This window comes from Belonocnema kinseyi, chromosome 2 (assembly GCF_010883055.1).
Source record: "Belonocnema kinseyi isolate 2016_QV_RU_SX_M_011 chromosome 2, B_treatae_v1, whole genome shotgun sequence".
Classification (NCBI taxonomy): Eukaryota; Metazoa; Arthropoda; class Insecta; order Hymenoptera; family Cynipidae; genus Belonocnema; species Belonocnema kinseyi.
Genome location: NC_046658.1, coordinates 43,041,033 through 43,061,045, shown reverse-complemented (window position 1 = coordinate 43,061,045; position 20,013 = coordinate 43,041,033). Strand labels below are relative to the sequence as shown.

Sequence of the window (20,013 nt, the reverse complement as noted above, 5' to 3'; positions counted from 1 at the left end):
CTATTTATTTTTGTAACCAAATTCAGCAGAAACCCTTGGTACAGGGACCCTCTATCCGCAACCCGAGGACGCGTTCGGTGGCTTTGTCATAGGCCCTTCGGTCTTTGGTGTCAGTATCAGAAGACAGCCGGATATTAACTGCCATATATTACAACGCTGCTGAAGGCTGGTGACCTTCTTAGCATAAAAACAAAAACGCAAACCCAAGACGACTCTCTCGGTTCCAGTTCTGCTCCCTCTCCCAATCCTCCCTTATTAACTGAAGTTTTTGGTGGGACTGACGTTAGAACTACAATCTCCACCATAAGACGATTTGATACTTAAATTTGACATGATTTCAACTCATAAAATAAACTTATTGCATAAAGGTGATATTTGGGCGTATAATCTAAACAATGAATAATACAAACTACAAAATAGTCTCGGAAAGGACTGGAAATTTAATTGACAGAAGGCATGCACACGGAAATCTAAAGGTCATGTTTCAGGCGACGAATGGAGACTGGGTGTTTGGAATTCTAGGGGGGGTAAATGATCTCAAGGTAAAAGAATTGCGTGAAACTACGGACGTGAGGAAACTAGATATTTAATGTGTGTCTGACCCAAAGAAAAAGGGATGCGAAACTAAAGACATAAAAAACGGCGTGTTGAAAGACGGATTTAAAATATGGTCAGGAGTAGACCCTGAATCACATGGTAGACAAGGAGTAGGTCTGATTTTGAATGAAAGAGCAAAGCAGCATCTCGGATACCATGATTTCGTATCTCCCAGACTGCTGTGAGCTAGAATGAAAGTGGGAATCAGACGACTATTTATCATAGCATGCTAGGCGCCAGTTTATAGTGATCCAAGATAAGTAAAAGACGCCTTCTGGGACACTTCAAATGACACAATAAATATTCACGAATATGGGGAAAGAATAATTCTACTAGGAGACATGAACGGATGGGTGGGCATCCAAAATCAGGATACAGAACGAGTATTAGGTAATTTTGGGGATCCAAGAACAAATTATAACGGAGATGAATCATTTGGTCTTTGCTTAGAAAGGGGTCTGTTTATTACAAATGCTTGGTTTAGGCATAAAATGATCCATATGTGCACCTGGTCTAAAGAAAATAGCCGCAGCATAATTGACTTTGTTGTTGCGGATGAAAGACTAAGAGAGTTAGTCAAAGATGCAAGGGCCATCAGGGGACAATGTTACGGGATATCATTGTTAGATGTACCATCGAAGTATGTGGTACCGCAGTTGTATGGAAGAATGTCTTACAGGAGAACTTTAAACATCGCAGGTCTTAGCAATGAGGAAAGAAATAGACGTAGAAATGATTATAGACACGAAAACAGGATACTCAAACGATTAGTTAAGGAACTTAAAGATACAATTAGAGCAGAAGAATAGATGAAAATACAAAACGACTTTGAAGGAAGCAAAGAAATGCTTTATAAAAAAATAAAAGGAAACAAAAGTACAGAATTTGCCAACATGAGAAATAGTAGAGGGGAATAGTATATGATGCAAACGGAATACTAGAGGCTTTCAGAGACTACTTTAGAAGACAATTCGGAGATGAAACTATAGGACACCACAACTGAGATGTGGAACACGATGCGATAGAAAACTCAATTGAGAAATTCTGTGTCACTGAGGTTAGGGATATAATTAAGAACTTGAAAGCCGGTAAGGCTGCCGGGGTTGAATGTATTAACGCTGAAATGCTTAAATACGGTGGCGAATACACACCACATAGAATGTGCGAATTGATAAATTTATGTTTCGAGAGGGGGACGTCCCAGACAATTGGAAAAAAGCGATTATCGTACCAATATACAAAAGAAGGTGAGATCAAAGCGATTGCAGTAGTTAAAGAGGGATTAGCTTATTAAGTACCGTAAGTAAAATATACTCAAGAATACTTATTCGCAGGGTAATGAAAATAACAGAAGCAAAGATTTGGGAAGTCCAAAGTGGGTTTATGCCAGGAAGGTCATATACGGATCAAATATTTAGCTTAAGACAAATTACAGAAAAAAGTTTGATAGTAGGAAAAAAAGTTTCCTGTGCATTTGTTGACCTAGAAAAAGCTTTTCACAAGGTAAATAGAAGTAAACTTTGGAAAGTCCTGAAAGAGTATGGAGTCAATGGATGGCTGCTACAAGCTATGAAAACAATATATACGGTAGCAAAGCGAGTGTAAGGGTGAATGGGAAATTGAGTGACTGTTTCGATATCATTCAAGGAGTTAGACAAGGATGCGTTACGTCTTCATGATTATTTATATTATTTATGGACAAGTCTTTAAGAATGGCTCTTTTCAACGAAGAGGGTGTGGATCTCGAAACAGTAAGGGTACGTGAATTAGTGTTCGCAGATTATAAGGTTGTTATGGCAGCGTCAATCGAAGACATACAAAGAATGTTGAATAAACTAAATACAAGCATAAAGAGCATGGGCCTCAAAATTAACGCAAATAAAACAAAAACTATGGTGTTCGAAGAAAACAGTGAGAAAACACTATGCAATATTTTATTAAATGATGAGAGAATTGAGCAAGTTGATAAGTTCGTATACCTTGACAGCTTATTTACTAGGGACTGGAAGATAGGTGAGGAATTAGATAGACGCATAAACGAAGTTAAGAAGGTTATTAGTAGAGCAGGGCCCCTTATCAGAAGTAAAAATATATCAAATAAAGCTAAAATGGCAATACATAATTCTATATTTTAATCGACTGTACTATATCGTAGCGAGACATGAAGTTATCAAGAAAAATAGAAGAGTAAAATTAACGCAATTGCCATGAGATTCATGCGAATAAAATGCGCGAAAACTCTGGTGGACAAAGTAAGTAACGAGATAATTCTAAAATAATGTGGTGCAGAAGAGACGCTAATAGAGACATGGGAAAGAAATCGTCTCAGATGGTTTTGGAATGTTGAGAGAATGCCAAACGAACGACTAACGAAACAAGTGTATCAAGGTAAAGTAAATGGCAGCGTGCCTAGAGGTAGACCGCGGAAAAAATGGTTAGAATGTGTGAATGAGATCCTAGTTAGAAGAGACATAAGAAGTCACAGAAACAAGAGAGACTGCATGAAAAAATGAATGGACCTAAAAGAAGCTAGAGAGGTATGTCAGGACAGGAAAGTATAGCGGCAAATAGTTAATAAAGAGAGTGTAATGGACCCAAGTGGGGAACCTTACATAACGACTTTGTGAGGATCTTCACTTGGGGTGATTGCTAGAGAGATTGATGAGTAACCTGGGTCGAAGCAGTGTTGCGGAACGAACGTATTATTTACATAAATAACACGAAAATTCTGGATAAATCTGAAAATTCCCTATCCCTACTACACATTACTCCTTTCCCCACCGAATGAGTCACGCCTACCCCGAAAGTGAAATGGCTTAATAGTGTAATAATAATCCTAGTCGCACAATGACTTTTCGTCAGTGTTGCTCGTTGCTGCCAGGCCGCACAGTCGCCAGCACTGTTCTCTTCATCACTGTTTTTGTCAAATTTCCACGTTTTGAGACCCACTGAATCTGAAAAACAGGTTTTTACGAATGTGCCTGTCTGTCCGTCCGTGAATGTTTTTTTTTTAAGCACGATAACTTTCGAAAGCATTGACTGATCGGATTTCCTTTGATCAATTCTTTGAGTATCTTAAAATGAAGGTCAAGTTCGTTAGGCAGCCATTTTGGATACAAATTCAAAAAGTGAGCGTATTTTGAAAATTTTTGAGACCACTTTTTTCAAAATTCAATAATTTTCTGTACGCAACTGATACTTTTATTAGTCTTCAGGACGTTCTCAACGACGTACTGAGGACAACCTACGGACGTCCTCATGATGTTATCACGGACTTTTCCAGAACCCAAAAAGAAAGAATGAGTTCGTAAACCATCCATTTTGTATAAGAACTCAATGACTAAGCGCATTTTCAAAATTTTTAAAACCATGTTTTTTCCAGATTTGGAAATTCTATTTACGGTTATCCACAGTACTTAGAAACACGAACAATTTATTTATATGACTTTTTTTAATCAAATCAATATTGTCAGAGTTATAGCATTTTTAAAATCCTAAAAAACAAACAAAAATTAACATTTTAAGCCAAGCACCGCACGATATGAAAATAGTTAATGGAAAAAATGTTGCCTTTTTAAAACCCTACAATATTATTCTGTATCGACATTCAATTTCATACTCTTAATGGCTCACATTATAATCACAATGTCGAAGGACCTATGAAGACGTTTTAAGTCGTCCTTTTGACCTCTTTGGGATAACTTTAGGCCAGACATAGAACGTCTTTAAGACGTCCTAAGGTTGTCTTTATAACGACCCTGGGACTTAGACGCCAATGTCCAAGAATGTCCCAGGACATTTAAAGACGTCCTAAGGACGTCTTTAGGATCTTTCGGTACCCACTGGGACGTCGTCAAAATTTACAGAAAATTTGTATACTTAACGCCCTAAGGAAATTTATCACTTTACGCAAACTTACTATGTCCACGTCGATCCAATAATTTCCATCATCGGACGTAGTAATTTCACAGTCGATTGCAAATAGAACAACCTTCATTTTATTTTCACATTGTCACCTGAAGTGAAATCATATTAGATTGCAAATAAGTACTGTAGTATCGTAAATTAATGAGGTTTTATATTGTAATTTGAAAATAAACTGCACGTATAATTACTAGCGAATTGTATATGTCACCAAAGCTTTTTTTACAGTATAGACGTGGCGCGCCACCGGTTGCCATAGTGGAAAGTGACAAAACTACTAATTGGTTAGTCAAAATCTACCAATTGGTTAGTCAAAATCTACTAATTGATCAGTGAAAAATGATACGCTGTCGAAGAGACGTGCATGTCCGTAACGTAGACACCCATTGGTTCCTTATATTCCGCCTTATTTCAAACACTCCAAGAAAAAAGATGAGCATATCAAGTGAATAATCATCACTTTAAATCGTTTTTTAAATTACACCATGAGATTTATTTTATTACGTGCCAATTATCGCAGCGAAATAAGAACCGTTATTTAAATAACAAAAATACAAACTAGAGACCATTTATTCAAACAAACATCCCCTTTTTCCCTAAAATTGATCTGGTAAACCACTGTAATCTCTGTTGCAATATAAAAAAACTGAAGCGAGTTTCTCATATATATTTATTATAAACTCACAATTTCTCCGTTGTAATCGAAAAGTCTGGAGTACTTCTCATGAATTTCCGGGATAGCCGGTATCTTCTTTGCAATTCACTCTCTCCTATTATTGAAAGTCCGTTTGAGTAACAAATTAATACTCTCTTTTTCTAAGTCACCCAGTGGGCACTGGTACGTCCTAAAGATGTCCTTAGAATGTACCTCTATGTCATATGATTTGACGTCTTTGAGATATCCTTTGCATCTTTTCATGACTTTAAAACGTCCTCAGGACGTCCTTAAGACGTCCGCCGGAAAACGTATATTGGACAAGTTTAGGACTTGTGTGCCCACTGGGCAACGAGTTGACAGTGTTTATGTTCATAAATTCCCTAATAAATTGGTAGTTCTCGAAAAAAGCTAAAAAAAATTAGTCATTTTTTGACTAATTCAATTGGTAAGGTACAAAAAGTGGCCCGTTGACTAATACATTAGTAGAAACCTTGAATGTAACTAATTTTTCAGTCAAAATTAAGAGCACTGATTGAATTAGTTAAATTTTAACTAATTCAGATTTAGCGACTAGAAAGTATGTAGAAATAATCTAGATTTCTGACAGGGTTCCCTAAGCGACATACAATAGTTTAACGCCCCTTTAAGTATTTCAGTTATTAGGCTCAAATTGTGTAAGAAGAATATTTATACGTCATACAGTATTCGAGGGAACGATATCGACCATGCAGTGCTTTTTTAACAAAGGTGTTTACATATTTTTTTCCTTCGAGGTTCATTTAATCGCTGCTGAAGGCAGACCTCATTCTTTCAAATACACGGACCCAAGTGCAATCTGAATTTGTTCATAAACTTACTTAGGGCCACCACTAAACCCATGCCAATGAGGGTCCTATGCCGACACTTCCCTTTCTTTGAGAAGCTGCGTGATGAATACGAGATTTAGTCTTTTCGGAATATAATATAAGATAGCGCAACCTCTGGAGAAATAACAGTGCCGGTATCAGTTTGTAATATGATTACCAGTAATCGTTTGTACGTATTCCTGCAGGTTTTTAAATATTTTTTGTTTTTTGTAATATGCAGATTGAATATTTGGCAAAATTGTCACCCGATACATCCAAAAAATCGAAAATTGTGATCTGTTAGCTCTAAATATCTTAAAGATAAAGATTTTATAAAAAATGTCAGTGCAATGTCGTCGATCACTACAGTGAACATATTGTCGTACTTTCTTTAATCGCTCAGTTCCTAAAATAGAAATGATTTAAAAGCATATAAAAGTTAGGAAGCTTATACATTTTATGAAGCTGTTTTTGTGGTAAAGGTGAAGTGTAAGGAGTTCAATAGTACTTTTCTGCATCTGAGTGAGTTAAATATAACATTAGTGTATTTTTTAGTCAAAATGAAAAAGGTGGGCGAAGAGTATTTTCAGATCATATTATCACTTTGCCCAGGGAAAAAACAGGTTGAGATGGATCTTTCGTACCTGACTGAAATCACTGTCTGAATCTAATAACAGCAAGATAATAATAAAACGAAAGTGGCAAGACGGTTTTTGCAACAACAAAAAACACGTGCTAGAGACTGGTCATAGAAGAGTGATCGGTCACATTTAAATCCCCTTTTCCAACTCGCCCTTCAAAAAACACGTTCTAGCGATTAGTCACAGAAGAGCGATTGGTCACATCTCGAATCCGTTTTTCAGCTCGCCTTAAAAAAAAAACACGTGTTAGCGACTGGTCACAGAAGAGTGATCCGAAACATCACGCACCACAAATATTTTCAGTCAGGTTCATACTATTTCGTACATTTTCACAATTAGAAACAATGAACAAGTTGAAAAAAAACATCTTGTCGCTTTTGTTTAATTGTTATCTTGCTGTTATTATTGATTTTGAACAATTTACATTTCGTTTAGAGCCATTTTGAGTAGAAACCGTCAAAATACACAATTACTTCTTTAAAGTGATAATGTAGAAAATGCTCTTTTCTCATCATTTTCATTCAGAATTCATCGAATTCTAACCAATTTTGTTTCGTTAGTTAGTTTAAAGGACCATACAGAAAAAATCAAAAAATTTTTGTTTTCAAATTCCATTGCAAATACAAAATGCGATGGCAGCTTTATGATATTTTGAGGGTAAGCATTTTTTTAGAATGCAAGCGCGAACTGGCCGCAGAATTAGATGATTCGTGTGATATCAGGTTATAGCATAAAACCCCTTCAAGATTGTATTTTTTTGCCACTTTTTTAAAACAAGTAAAAGCTTCTCCGTTTTTGAAATGCATTACAAATTCGCGAAATTTTCCATACAAATTTCATGTAAATTTGTACAACATTTTCATGAAATAACATAGAAACTATTTTAATCAGGATTTAAATGAAAAGTAGCTTTTCTTGTTTTCATCCTGTTTTTTTAGTACATTTCTTACTGAGGGCAGTATATAATCCTAACCTCATAATCTCAATAAGCTGCTATCGCAATTTAATCAGCAATTGAATTTGATAACAAGAATTGTGACAAATGGTTCAAAGGAATATTACTTCATGTTAGTGTTCACATAAATAGCAAATAATAACTAAAATATTATCTTATAATTAAAAATATACTAATGTTATACTATTCTCAGTCAGAAGCGGAAAAGTAACATTAAACTCCTTTCAGTTAAAGTTCACCACAAAACAGCTTCATAAAATGTATGAGCTTCCAAAATTGTATATGCTTTTAAATAACGTATGGTTTAAGAACTATCAGGTTGAATAATGTATGAAAATTTATTCACTAAAGTGATCTACGGCATTACCCAGATTTTCATTAAAATCTTTATCTTTTAGAGTATACAAATCAAAGTTTTCGATTTTTTTGATATACGGGTCTTCACATATTCAGAAAATATTGCCAAAGACTCACTCTGCATTTCAAAGAAAGAAAAACAATTATAAAACCTTCAGCAACACGTGCAAACTATAGGGGTATACGGGCACAGTTATTCCCTCAAAGGTCGATGAGAGCACGTGACGTCACAAGTGAGAATGCACTATCAGGGTAAGGTGAAGCGAAAGGTTACGAGGAGAGGAGGAAAGTGGCAAGTGATAGGTGGGCTTATGGGAGAAGAAGGGGCCAAGCAAGGAGAAGGGGCAAGTAAGAATGAAACAAAGGGTTAGAATGGGAATAAAGGAAGTGAGAATGTAGTGTGCGGATAATTGAAATGGGTTGGGAAAAGGTGAAAAGTAGGATTAAGTTGGGGTGTGCGGGTTAGGAAGAGAGGATTGTGTTGCTATTCACTACAAAAGTTTTCTCTGCGGACGCTTACTCATTTTTTATACTAAGTTCTTACCTCAATGTAGTAGGAAATAAATCCACCGTGATACTGATATTTAGATTTACACTTGCACTTAGCACTCCACAATAAATGCAAGTGATGATAAGAGTGACTAAAGTGCTAGGAGACCAGTTGATGGCAACGATCGAGGAAAATGCGATAAAAAGAGTAATTGCTGAAACAAAATTTATATTAACAATTAATCTAGTTAATGTTCTTAAATGAGGTATTCATCTTTTCCATTCAACTTACGTAGAAGTGTTTTGTTACGAATGGTGTTCAGTATCACAGCGGCTAAAAAAGTAGAACTAGTAGTTACACTATAGACAATCATAGTAAAATAGTACACTGAAGTATCAACTGGAATCTATAAAAAAAACATCTGGTTTTGTATCAAATTGAACCTAAAATATACAGCAATATTTTTTAATATAAGATCAGAGATATCGCCACCATTCGCCACGAGCTATATACGATATTTTTCATACCAAGCGCATCAGAAATTCATCTTTCGCTGCCTTTTCAATTATTGCAAGGTAAAAAGTGACACTGCCTTAATTTAAAAAAGGGTTATGGAAAGACCGGATTTTCTAAAGTTTCAACGAGACACTCAATAGTGGAAACCACGAGGTTATGTTTGGTGCTGATACCGTGAAGTTGGCAAAGATACACGAGACATGCACGCGCATAATCCTACCAACTTCATTCAACCTCTCAATGTTTTACGTTTGTCTCTGAGGGCGAAAGTTAAACCTTTGCCCCGACAGCTGATTTCTTTTCGAATCGGCAAGAATCGGCCACTTTCGCTTCGCTCAAAAGGCATCGATAGTCGAACTTTCGATGCGCGTGTTATGAAAATGATTTTAAATTATATTATTACTTCTTTGCAATGTTCTGGAAGTACTTGCGAATTTCTGACAGTGTTGTTGGCAATAATTGGCCGTGAATGGTCTAGAATTTGGCAAAAAGTTAAACCTTCTACTTCTTCGACTTCCAAGTTCTCAAAATGTGCTAAGATTGCAAAAAGCTGTGGTTGCCACAAGCGGATGGTATTTAATCTAAAAAATTAATTCACAATATTATTATTATTATTATTATTATTATTATTATATTAGGAGAGGAATAAATGTCCATCATAAAAATTAAGTGAACATGAAATCCTTACGTCAGTAATATTCCAAAATTCAAAGAAAGTACGAGCAGCAATCGACTGGACAGGGGAGAAAGAAAAAGAGGTTTCATTTGTTGCATTCCTCCCAGAAAAGTGGTTTTCAAGCTGCTTTTTCCAGTCCCAATTGGCTGAACATTGGCAGGCCTCATACACGATAGCTCCTTCATCTCATTGGAATTTGAAATATCCTGCAGCTCGAACTCCAGCAAGTGTATCTAGTGAAGAAAGTAACATAGAAAATTGAAAAAGCTCGAGGAAGAGCTCGACTGAATTCGTCACTTCATTTTACGATGAAAGGAAGTTTATTTTCTACCGGATAACTCCCTGGTGGATGACCCGTATTCATCGAATACACCTTTCTGAAGACCTGAAGCGCTTCCTCGTTACGACCTTGGCTCATAAGGAATTTTGGACTTTCCGGAAAAAAGGAAAGAAACATGGCTCCAATTAACATTGGTAAACCACAAAAGGATAAATACAATCGCCAGGAGTTATAGATGAAATATCCATCAAAAACAATCCAGGACCAAGTGTGCGGAATCACTAACCAGGCCAAAGCTGTTGGTAGAAACATTTCAAGCCCATTATGTTTTCTGGATGTAGGACTGAAAAAAATAGTGCTGCAACGATTACTCTACCAAATTATGTAAATGTGTTTTATAGCAGATATTACAATGTTTGAATAGTAATCGTTATAACAATATTTCTTTTAGTGTACCTACTTCATCAAGTATTTATTCTATTTTATTTTTTATTAATCAGTGCTTCTGTCTCACTTTACAAAAATTTTAAATTCAAAATTTTACCTGCGTTGACGATAGCTCCTGAATTACTAAACATCCCAATCAAGAGAACAAGTCTTGGTCTGTCCTTCATTGAATGGAATTCAGAACAGTAAGTCACAATACTAGCAAAGGGCCCACTTATTCTGAAAAAAAAATTGAAAATTTTTCTAAAGCGAGACACTATATAATAATAAACCATAAACTTACATAAAGCCAGAAATGAATTTGAAGAAGGCAACTTGCCAAAAACTTTGTGATAATCCAGTAAGAATGTTAAGAACACCGTCCATTAATAAGCCATAAACCAAAATTTTTTTTCTACCTAAAACATCACCTAAAAATCCCCAGAAGAAGGCACTGGAGACCATTCCTAAAACACGTATTATTATTTTTTTATTTGATTCGTTACATAACACTGCTTATTAGAATGTGAGGGTGCTGATTCCGAAAAAAAAAACGATTAATGACAATTATTTTTAATCAGTTTTAATACTAATTTGCTAAACTGCTTAGAAACTGAATCCTAGGTCCTGGCACAACTTGTTCATGATTTCTTTTTCGGATCTACACTCTGATTTCACCAATATTTTAAAACCATACTATTGTAGTATGCAAGTTTCATACTGGACCTAAATAAACTGCAGCATTCAGAACTCCTTTGAAAAAGGGTGTCAATTCCAAATCACACTCGACAGACGGCAATATCATTGAAGTGTTTGAAGTATCAAAAATGGATGCCCAAGTCGCAGGAAGAATCACAATGTATAAAAGGTAGTGGAATTTCCCATAGCCACAAGCAGCTACTGCCGCTTCAAAATTATTTCCCTTTCCACCTTCAATTAATTAGAATATGGTTTTAAAATTGTAAATCATAAATGTAATAAAAATCCGTGATTAGCGTGGTTTAGAACGAATTCAAGTTTCATCTCGTAGACTTCATTTATATAACTATTCCTAATTGTCGATATTTAATAATATATTTTTATAATATTGGTATAATTTTATACATTTGTTTTATTATCATATGTTTTAAATCTAAATTATTCTAATTCACCTACTTGCATTGTCAAGTCCTTGATCTTTTCTGGCTATCGTTTTATCCGACATCTTCATATCGAAGTTTTCCACTGAACTGATATTCACGATTCTTCCTCCGTAATATCCCGAATCAAAGACCTCTGGACTTACTTATTAAACTGCCGCGTATTTGATCTGACATATTAATTTAAAAGCAAACAGTTTTATCACACACTACTTTGCATGATATACATACGATACATGGAGCATTTAGCAAGCATGAGTATATAAATCCCGAACAGAAACGCAGAAAAGTTTCCTATAAATCAAAATATTTACATTCTGAACACCCTGTGACATTTTCGTTTATCAAATTAAGCCATAAGCTGATAAATTTCCCTATCATTTATATCAAATTTATACAATTATTTCACCATAAATTACTATATAATAATATATCATCTTCATCCACATTCCGTTACAATATTCATGATTTCATCAACTAATATTTAATATTGAGTCACACGTCATTTATTCCAGACAAAATGTATAAATATTAGCCTTACCACGCAAATATGATGTTTTCCCCTTTTTCATCGACTTGAAATATTTGTAAAAGAACATTGGCCAAGCATCTAATAACAAGTTATGAATTTATTAAGAAGAACCTAAAATAATGTATTCTTTTTCAGACTTAATAAATTACATATATATCAGAATTCAAATTGACGATTCATAAGGCGATGCTTTTTACACAGCGACGCAAGAGTACATTCTATATAAGCTACACTTCTATGTCACCATAAATCAAGTCAAGTTGTGATTAAAGATGATAAGAATGTAGGCCTGATACCTCGTTTTTGGAGTTTAGTCCTTTTATGTAGGTCAATAAAATTCCGTTTAAAAACATTCATACAACTAACATGTTCAAAAGATTATCACGAGGTCAATCTTTACGTAATTCACATCAAGTCAAGAAGTGACAGACAAGCCTCACAATTCTTACTGCAAAAATATAAAATACAAATAAAAATTCATTGGGAAAAAGAAATATTTGCAAGGAACTTATAGAACTGCACTATTTTTAGGGTTTTATAAACGAAACTCTCATAAAGTAACATGTGTGATCCTCCTATAGAAATTCCAACTTTTATGCAAAAAAATCATTTTTGGGACAAGAGGAAGGAAATTTAAGGAAACGAAAGGGAGAAAAGACTACTATGCTGAAAGCTTTTCTTTTCGTCCGATTTTCTTCGAGAACATCTCAAATTTCAGCTACCGGCGTGTAGATGTACAATAAAAATCAAATTCGCTATGTTATATTCTTTGTTTTTTGAAAGCAGTGATAGGAAAATACGAAAAATAAGAAATTTAGGTTTTTCAAAGTATTATGCAGAAACCTTTTTTAAATCCATTTTGCTTCAAGAATAACTCAAATTGAAGTTCTGATTAATAGTATTTATTGATAGCAGTATTGATAGTATTGATAGTATTTATTGATTTCAAATAGACCCACACTTTTCGGCGCATGCGCAGTTAAAAAAGTTGCTTACAGCGCTCTCATCAATTAATAAATTCGAACTCAATCAGATTTTAAGTTTCATTATATAGAACCAAGCACTCGGTAGGTTTTGTTCCGATCCTATCACTCTCCACGATCTATGACTAATTTAACATCAATTATAAAAATTTAAGTCATAGAAAGCTTTGAAAACTTATTTAATAAATCCGTTAAAGCCCGTTAAGTCCTTTAAAAATCCATGGAAATTACTTTTAATATCCTAAAACCTTATAGGTCCTTTAAAATTCTTCGAAAAACATTTTTTTGAAAACCTTAAAATGATTAAACTCCTTGGAAATTCCTTCAAATTTTTTCAATTTCCGAAAAATTCCTTGGAGCTCTGAGAAATACTCTAAAATATTTCAAATTCTATGAAATATTTTAAAATAGCAAAATATTTTTTTAAGCATTTAGAAATCCCTAGATATCTTTTAAAATGCCCTAAAATCCTTAAAATTCCTTTCATAAAACCTGAAAATTCCTTAAATCTATTCAAAATTATAGAAAATCTTTTCAGAATTTTGAAATCCTTCAAAATCCCTTGAAGTTCTGTGAAATTACATGATATCTAATGATATTTCTTGAAATATCTTGAAATATTTGAAGCCCTACCCGTGTAGAAAATTCCCTAATATTGCCTACTTCAAACAGGGCACTGATCAAGTGTTATAAAGGGTATCTTGACTAGAAAATGTGATGCGGGCTCTTGTCGGGGGTTGTTAGGGTTACCTCTGTTTGTTTTCTAGACAACTATGGGAAGTTTAGAGAGGTCCTACCTTGAATTTAGACAGGCACTACTCGAATACGAAAGGTATTTCCCTAAATTTGTCAATATCAAGATAAAAATGGAATTTTTAATAAATTATAATCATCGGAATCTCTATTTGTACAGTAAATTCAAACCCTGACGGGTGAACACGCAGTACTGTGTCCATGCCAATGGACATTTCTATCAATTCATTATTTTCTCGAGGGGACCTTACAAAGCTTTCGACAGGTAAAAAGGGTAATATTGAGTGCAAGAAAATAATTAATATTATTAAGCTTAATTATACTCGAATTCAAAAAAGAAAATTTTTTTTAAATTACCGAGACTCAAACTTTTAAAATTTTCATTTTTTTCTGATAAATTTTAAAACATTTGATGCCTTTAAAATTTGAAAAGAATTTTTCTTAAATATTGATTTAATTTGAAATCATTTAAGTATGTTTAGAAGTCATATTTGACGAATCGAGTTTCAAGAACTTTTTTCCTAAGTTCGAAAGTATCCGATAAATGCCGTCAAGTATTTATGGTATTTTACTCAGCTTGATATCGTAGCTATGGGAATTAGGGATCATCCATATATTACGTAAGACGTTTTTCTTTTTTTTATATCGTTGTGTCCTTCTCAACTTCACAGCAATTTTAGGCTCGTCTTTATTCAAACAAAAGAAAAACGTCTTACGTAATATATGGACGAACCCTTAGGCATTCGAAATATAAGCGTCCGGTACGTGCGTTCGATTTTCGGTGCTTCGGAAATTTTGATAAACTGCGTATCTCTTTAGTTATAAGTAATAAGTCTTCTCTAGTCAAATTCAATAATTAATTTAGTTTTAGAATAATGTGCGAAGTATAGTTAAGAAGTTAATGTCAATAAAAATGCAAGTAAACGGAAGAGTGTTTAATAGATGCTACAGAAAGGTGTAAAATGTTTATGTTTAACTTTTGCAAAGAAAATATATTTTACATTTAGATTAATATTTTCCTTCTGTGAATAAAAAAATTCTGGTAATAATAGATTATGGTATTATTGCGAAATCTTGTAAACCATAACACGTCACCACATAACCTATAATCAAATTAGGAATTAATAGGGAAAGTCGTCATTTCTGCACGGGTATGAAACGCCTTATGATCTTGGAAATTTATTAAAATAGCTTATTTTGGGCATTTAACCCTTCGTCACACAGGTTTTTTTCTTCTTCCGCCAGACAGGTGGGTCGTTTATGTCCGGTTGTTCTTTTTTCTATCTGCAAAGCTTTTAAAAAATCTGGAAAAATGCGTGTGTATTCATCGGAGCTACTACTACATGTTTCAATTGGTTTTAGAATTAAATATGTAAATTTTTCAAAATAATAACCTAAATATACACAAAAACTTGGGAAAATGGAAATTTAGTTAAAAAATTCATATCTTTGCAATAAATAAATATCAAGCAACTGCACTTTAGTTTTTTAAAGATCAAATCATGACCTGTTGGAAAAAATATAGTCCTATATCTTCAATTCCAAACAGTATATTTATTTACACACTTGAAAATATAGTAATTTTTTTGTAGTTGATGCATATAATAGATTAATTAAAAATCCACCTTTCTTTAAAAAATCAATATTTAGTTATTATATAAGCATATATGTTTCATAAGAAACTTGGTTAAAAAGTTTTAAAAAATTATATGAGAGTAAATAATTGAAGCCGCGCCATCTCTACCAAAGTTCGTGCGATGTTTTCTACACACCGGCTTTTCACAGATCGCGCAAGATGACATTTTTATCATCCTTAGATAGACATATCGCGCACCTTTTCCTTTTTTCTAACTTCGTCGATATACATCTACAAATGATGATTCATCCAAATCGTCGCGAAACACAAACGTGGTCGCACAGGTGGGTCGTTTAAGGCACAAACTTGATTTCAAATTTTTCTTCCGCAGAAATAAAATAATTACTTGAAGCGTCCCTTTCATTTTAGTTCCCACTACCAAGACGTTTTTTTAGGGAGGGGGGTCAAACCCTAACATCGTTTGGTTTCGGAGATGCTTGAACGGGAAAATTTTACTGGGTCGTAAACGACCCACATGTGTGAGAATCCTACGAAATACTTTCAAATCTTTTGAAATGTAAGGAAATTCTATAAAATAGTATAAGGTAAAGACATCAGTTACTGACATGCGACCAGTTACTGACATCCTGAATGAACTTCTTTATTTATGGAAAAATTCAATTAAACATTAAATTTCATATAAATATGTCCAGGGAATAATTGAGGTGACGGGTGCAACAACTCGTTAAGGAAATTTATTAGAGTTATAAAAAGGAATGTAAGATTCTGTTCGCAATTTTGAATATTTTGGTATGATTTCTTGCATACGTCATCTAAATATTACTCTTTTGGTTTGGACGAAGCCCGTTTTGGATAAAATGTTTACATTCGGGTAAACCCTAGAACGATCCACGTAGCTGGCTCATCCTCTAACCGTCCGCCGGGGTTGTACGCTACCCCAAACTTGTACCGTGGCACAATACAATATGACAAATTAAAAAAAACGGATTTTAAAAGATGAATAGTCACACTTTAAAAACATACAAGCCACTTTTTCTTTTTCTCAAAAAAAAAAACATAATTATTTGAATATAAGAAGTAGAAAAAATTAGAGGAATCGGACAAATGGCAAAAATCTTAAAAAATACTAGTAAAATTTATTATTCAAATTCAGAATTATTATAAATAATCTCAAATGTTTATAAATACTCAAAAATGAGAAAATAACACTTACAATATGGCTATTCATTCTACAGAGGAGCAATTAGAGGACAGGACAGTCCTGTGCTCTAATTGCTCTGCTGAAGAATGAACAGCCATATTGCAGGTGTTATTTTCTCATTTTTTAGTATGTATAAACATTTGATATTATTTATAATTAATCTGAATTTGAATAATCAATTTTACTAATATTTTTTAAGATTTTGGCCATTTGCCCGATAATTTATTGAGACAATTCTCGAACTTAAACTGTCCACTGGGGTAATGAGCTACTCCAAACGATATTTACGTCCGTACAGAACTCACGCAAAACACAGATGATCTCGCTCGTTGACCGAGGTCAAATGCCGAATAGTTAAATTAAATTGAGGTTAGGGTCCCGGACCAAACTGCACATGCCCTTAGTCAGAAACGTACCTTGACTTTGAATAGGGTAGCGTACTGCCCCGGTGGATCGTTTTAGGGTTAATAATCAAACTGGAAAGAATAATAGAGAAAAATTGCAGTGTCGCTCAGTGTAGCCGTGTGTGGATTCTCGTAGCACTCGCCATCGACCCTCGTAACACTCACGAGGCAGACTTCATGGAACGCATTGAATTGTTCGTGAATAATGCCCCTTTCATTATTATAAGATGCAAACCAGTTAAAAAATTGAAATCAGGAAGATATGGCTTGATTCAATTGTAATTAGCAGAATTAGTTTACTGACATAATTTGAAGAAATTGAAAAGGAGATTCATTAAAACCGGTTATTATTTGCAGTAATAATGAAAACATTAAACTACATATAAAATAGTACCCCTTGCCGAAAACTTGACACCTGCTCCCTCAATCGCAATAATGAGTATTCCATTAAAAATAACTGCTTAAGAAGTCTTATCAACTTCAAATAATAAGCCTTACTAAGTTAATTATCTGTTTTCTAGTTAATCTTGTGAGAAAATCTTACTAAAGCAGTTAGTAAAAGACTGCACTCGATAAAAATTATCATTTTAATTTTGTGCACTTGAATTTAAATTAATCAACATTGAGATAAGATGAAGATGTTCATATTCAATTCAAACAAATAATGAAGGTAAAGATGTGAGTAGTAAATACTTTATACATACATAAACGGGCAAAATTATTAAAATGTACGTTTTATACACATGTAACAGCATCCTTGAATTGCAGATTTTCACACCTTTGTGTTCGGTAAATATCACTTTGCGAGTTTCTAAGTTCGAATCGAGGTTTTGGGTAATATTTAAACTAAAAACAACACCAAATTCTGGTAATGACTCTACCTGATTTTATTGCGGGTAGGCCTTTAATCTTTACACAATTTCCACATAATGTTTTTAATGCACAACAATTCATACTTGAAAAACCGCTGTCCATATTATTCTCATTTCCTGAGCGCTTTATTTACACTTGTAAAATTTTCTATTGCAGCTCTTGTGGCATTTTTCAAAAAATTTTAGTTTTTACGAAGATACCAAAAACTACGCATTCTATCCGAAAATTATTCATAGCAAATTTGTATGAGTTTTCACTCTTTTTGTAAGAGTAACTTTTGTCCATTCATGTTTTGCATAGCTTGTGTCGTTTCTCCAAAAATTTCACTGTTTTTATCTAGAAAGTTTTTTACGATTGAAACAGAAACTTGCACCATATCAAAATATAATTAATGACATATTTGTAGCTCATTTTTTATAAACAACTTTTGTCTTGTACATCTTTTTCTGGTGCACAATTGTACTTGGTTAATTTTCCTTTTCGTATATTAGGAAGTTTTAGCGCAAAGTAGAATTTTCGATTTTTCTTTATTTTTTGTGCGGCTAATATTGTATTGTGGATGTTTTGAAAAAATTCAAAAAGCTGTTACGATAATCTTGTACGGCTTTCAAACAACAACGTTTTTTTTAGCGAAAAAAGTCATAAGGATATATCGATCGACTTTCCGAGTCCAATACTATATTGTATTATTTCTAATGGTGTTTTTACGAATGGATAAGAAAGATCGAGTCAGATAAAACAGTGATTGATAACAAATTGTTACATCTTCTTGGGGTCCACAATTTTAGTTGATTAATTTTATTTTTACTACTCCCTCAATCTAAATAATAAGTATTCAATTAAATAGTACTGATTAAGAAATTTATCACACTGAAAGAAATAATTCGACGATACACGCATAATTCTGGTCATTCCAAACATAATGTATTGCTCGCTCGGCTACAGCGATACGGTTTCCGTATTTTACCCATACCATAATTACTGAAGCAATATTACTGCTTCAGTCATTTGTTCTAATAGATATTTCTAAACATAAGATGGCTGTAGTAGAAAGAATATGTACGGCTGCGTCAGACAGAATTTGGTTGGGTAAATCAACCATACTCACGGCTCTCAGCTGATATAAAATGCTAATGAAGATGCATCCTCCATAATGCAGTGGAGTTAAAATTAATGTAAAAATTCGATTTTTTTGTGCTTTCGTTATTATTAATAATATAAAACTATCATTTTTTTGAAAATTATTGTTCAAAGATACACGGAAAAAAATAAAAATCGTCTTTGTTTTACATTGCGTTGAACTATTCAACAAAATGTGTTATAAAGTTCTATAAAATTTAAAGGCCGAGGTGACGTAACCTCGATAGAAAACCGGTATACGGAAAACGTAAAATAGTTCTATAAAATCTAAAATTCTAGCTGAAATACAGTCTATATCGAAGAAGTATTGAAACCAATTTTTCGACGAAAAAAAAAATCTTTCGTATTATTATATTATTACTTTATACTTTAATATTTATTCACGTGTTCGAGCACACATTTATTTCGTATTACACAATCACTACACTATTTATGATCGCACGCTATGCACATTTTTATTTGCCGCAGGTTTGAACCCTATATGTTTCGCATTCCTAACGCTTCAAGTATACAGGGTTTATCCGGAAAGCAATAGGACTGATTTTCTTCAGCTGCCACTGTATTTCGGAGCGTGCGCGCACCGACTGGATTTGGTAGAGGGCGTTCCTAGCTAATGAACGAGCGGCTGGTCAGTTGTCTCCGAGCACTTGGAGAGTCAGGACAGGCATTTTCACGCGACGTGTTTCTGTGAGTGGTGCAAGCCGAAAATGCAGCGTTCGTTAGAGCAGAGGTACGCGATTAAATTCTGTGTGAAACTCGGTAAATCTGCGACAGAGACGTTTGATATGATCAAGCAGGCTTACCCAGAATTTGCTGTAGAAAGAAGTGGTGTGTTTCGGTGGCACCAGGCCTTTTTGGAGGGCCGGGAAGAAGTTGTCAATCGGGTCCGACAAGACATCGCAGCCGACTGGAAGTTGCACCACGACAACACCCCGGCTCACACCGCCTTTCTTGTAAACAGCTACCTGAACAAGGCCGGCATCCCAACGCTTCCGCAGCCGCCCTACAGCTCAGATGTCCCCCCCC

The 20,013-nt window shown here is 34.3% G+C and overlaps 1 protein-coding gene across 4 annotated transcripts in view; it reads right to left on the bottom strand.

Annotated features, from left to right (window-relative positions):
* The window catches only part of LOC117167422 (synaptic vesicle glycoprotein 2C-like), a 67,681-nt gene extending 56,024 nt beyond the window's left edge, over positions 1 to 11,657 (bottom strand). For 2 of the 4 annotated variants that reach the window (XM_033352327.1, XM_033352329.1), the window contains exons 1-9: positions 11,521 to 11,657; positions 11,092 to 11,295; positions 10,670 to 10,832; positions 10,484 to 10,605; positions 9,991 to 10,235; positions 9,672 to 9,892; positions 9,387 to 9,564; positions 8,759 to 8,873; positions 8,522 to 8,681 (exon numbers count right to left, since the gene is read on the bottom strand). In XM_033352327.1, coding sequence (XP_033208218.1) covers positions 8,522 to 8,681; positions 8,759 to 8,873; positions 9,387 to 9,564; positions 9,672 to 9,892; positions 9,991 to 10,235; positions 10,484 to 10,605; positions 10,670 to 10,832; positions 11,092 to 11,295; positions 11,521 to 11,575 — 1,463 coding nt within the window. In that variant the 5' untranslated portion in view covers positions 11,576 to 11,657. Of the gene's footprint in view, positions 1 to 5,126; positions 5,292 to 6,559; positions 6,893 to 8,521; positions 8,682 to 8,758; positions 8,874 to 9,386; positions 9,565 to 9,671; positions 9,893 to 9,990; positions 10,236 to 10,483; positions 10,606 to 10,669; positions 10,833 to 11,091; positions 11,296 to 11,520 lie in introns of those variants that run through there. The other 2 variants (XM_033352330.1, XM_033352328.1) reach the window with 2 other exon arrangements.
* Positions 11,658 to 20,013: the final 8,356 nt, after the last annotated feature.